Source organism: Hipposideros armiger, unplaced genomic scaffold (genome assembly GCF_001890085.2).
Source record: "Hipposideros armiger isolate ML-2016 unplaced genomic scaffold, ASM189008v1 scaffold_94, whole genome shotgun sequence".
Taxonomy (NCBI): domain Eukaryota; kingdom Metazoa; phylum Chordata; class Mammalia; order Chiroptera; family Hipposideridae; genus Hipposideros; species Hipposideros armiger.
Genome location: NW_017731444.1, coordinates 2,039,272 through 2,041,218, shown reverse-complemented (window position 1 = coordinate 2,041,218; position 1,947 = coordinate 2,039,272). Strand labels below are relative to the sequence as shown.

The following is a 1,947-nucleotide window of genomic DNA, read 5'->3' as shown; positions in this document are numbered from 1 at the left end:
TTAATATGAAGTCACTATCATCTTAATATCTATAAAATGTTTTAGAGTGAAGATTAAAGCGCACAGTGGATTGTAACTAAGAATAATATACTTACTATCGATGATGGGGATGCCGAAGGCAATCACAGACCTTGGTAGTTCAGCTTGCCATACTTTAGAGTGGAGGCTAATTCATTCAGTCCCCGTAAGAGCCTTGAAAGGTAAGCAGCTTGCTTTCCACTTTGCAGATGAAGAAACCGAGGCTTTGGTGGACACGGCTTCTGCAAAGTTGTAGGTTTATCTCCTATGAGAAAGTGATGGGAACGGACTTTCTGGGGAATGTCCAGTGCTCTGCCCACCCCCTCACAGACTCATTCTCTCTCCTAGGCTGAGATGCAGCTCCAAGACCAGAGGCTCCTGCTCACGCTGAGGCACCTTCACCGTGTCCTGGAGGAGCTGCGTGCTGAGAGTGCCCAATGGGAGGATGCCAAGTCCAGTGGGGGGACATCCCCCATCAGAGCTCGAGCAGGCTCTGAAGGCAGGGGCCACCAGCCCTTATCATCCAGGCGGCTGGCCCAGCTCCTCCAAGGGTTAGACAGCAGACGAAGCTCCCTCCCTTAACTGGCTAGAGATGACCCTGGGCTTGAACCCTCCCACCACTAGTCAAGCTTTGCGATGTTGTGGGGGGAGAACACTGGAATGGGAGTCAGGAAGTCTCTGGATTCACCTCTGCCCTCATCCACGATGTGTCCCTGGGCCCATCACTCAACTGCTCTGTGTCACTCTATGTTCCTTTTTTGTCACTTATCAGCATTTTTGATGAGGCACAAATACAGTATTGGATGAGAACATGCTTTGAAAATACAAACATGCTACATGGCTTCCGTCAAGCTCCATGAAAGTAATCCTATCCTTGGGAATTTCTCACAAAGTGATTGTTAAAACAAAGAAAGAGTTCGGTGTGTGAGGATATTCATCTAGTGTTTCCATGATGAAAAATGGAACCCTGTGTAATGACTTGATGGTTGTTTTCTGTCTTCCCAATAGGCCTTCTCATTCCCCTTTATCTGAAAACAACAGACCATGTCACCGCCCTGGCCATAGGAATGGGCATGTGATCAGGCCTGCCCAATTCTAATCCATGGTCACCCTAACAACATGACTGACCCAGTGGGTGGGGCATATGATGCAACACAGCCAATCATAGCCCTTCTCTGGAATTACTAGCTGGATTACTAGCTTGTTCTACTGCAGTTGCAAAGCTGGAGCTGCCAGTGGCCATGTTTCCTGCCAAGTGAAGAAGATCTGTCTGCACTAGGAAAGAACGAGGCTAATCTTCAAAGAGAAGAAGAGAGAGGTCCACGTGACATAAGCCAAGAGGAAGAGTGCTTGCTCTTTTTTTAGTCCCTGGTTTTGGGCCCTCATTCTATGAGTTACCCCTGCATTCTTTCCAGTGACTAAAACCAGTAAATTCTACCACCACCACACACACCAATTTACTTTTGTTTAGCTGATTTGAGTAAGGTTTCACTCATTTGCAACCAAAGTGGTCCTGAGGAATACAATCCAGATGTTCAAAGAAACAAACGAGGGAAACGATGAGGAAAACAGCATTTCACTCACTCGGGATTGGCAATAACAACCCTGTAGCAGCAGGCAATAAGGTTTATGATGTGGCAGAATACTCAGTTGTACTGGGTGCTGGAGTCATAACTTTTAAAAAGTATATCTGCCTATAAGAAAGATTTTAAAATGGAACTGGTGGGGGGAAAAAAGTCCTGGTATTAAGATGGTCCCATTATTGGTAGGCCTTTTTATTTCTGAAAATCGACCTGCATGTTGTTAAAATATTGTTTTTATAGCTTTGAAAAAGTAAACCCACTGCGCACAGAAGCAAATTTGGGAGGGGTGTGTTATTATGTACAATGTTTATAGTCAGCCTAACCTGTGATGTTTTATATAGTATTT

The 1,947-nt window shown here is 45.3% G+C and overlaps 1 protein-coding gene across 1 annotated transcript in view; it reads left to right on the top strand.

The window, feature by feature from the left end:
• CUNH20orf202 (chromosome unknown C20orf202 homolog) overlaps positions 1-1,901 on the top strand; it is a 32,486-nt gene extending 30,585 nt beyond the window's left edge. Inside the window, exon 4 of the mRNA XM_019645682.1 lies at positions 367-1,901. Coding sequence (XP_019501227.1) covers positions 367-600 — 234 coding nt within the window. The 3' untranslated portion in view covers positions 601-1,901. The remainder of the gene's footprint in view (positions 1-366) is intronic.
• Positions 1,902-1,947: the final 46 nt, after the last annotated feature.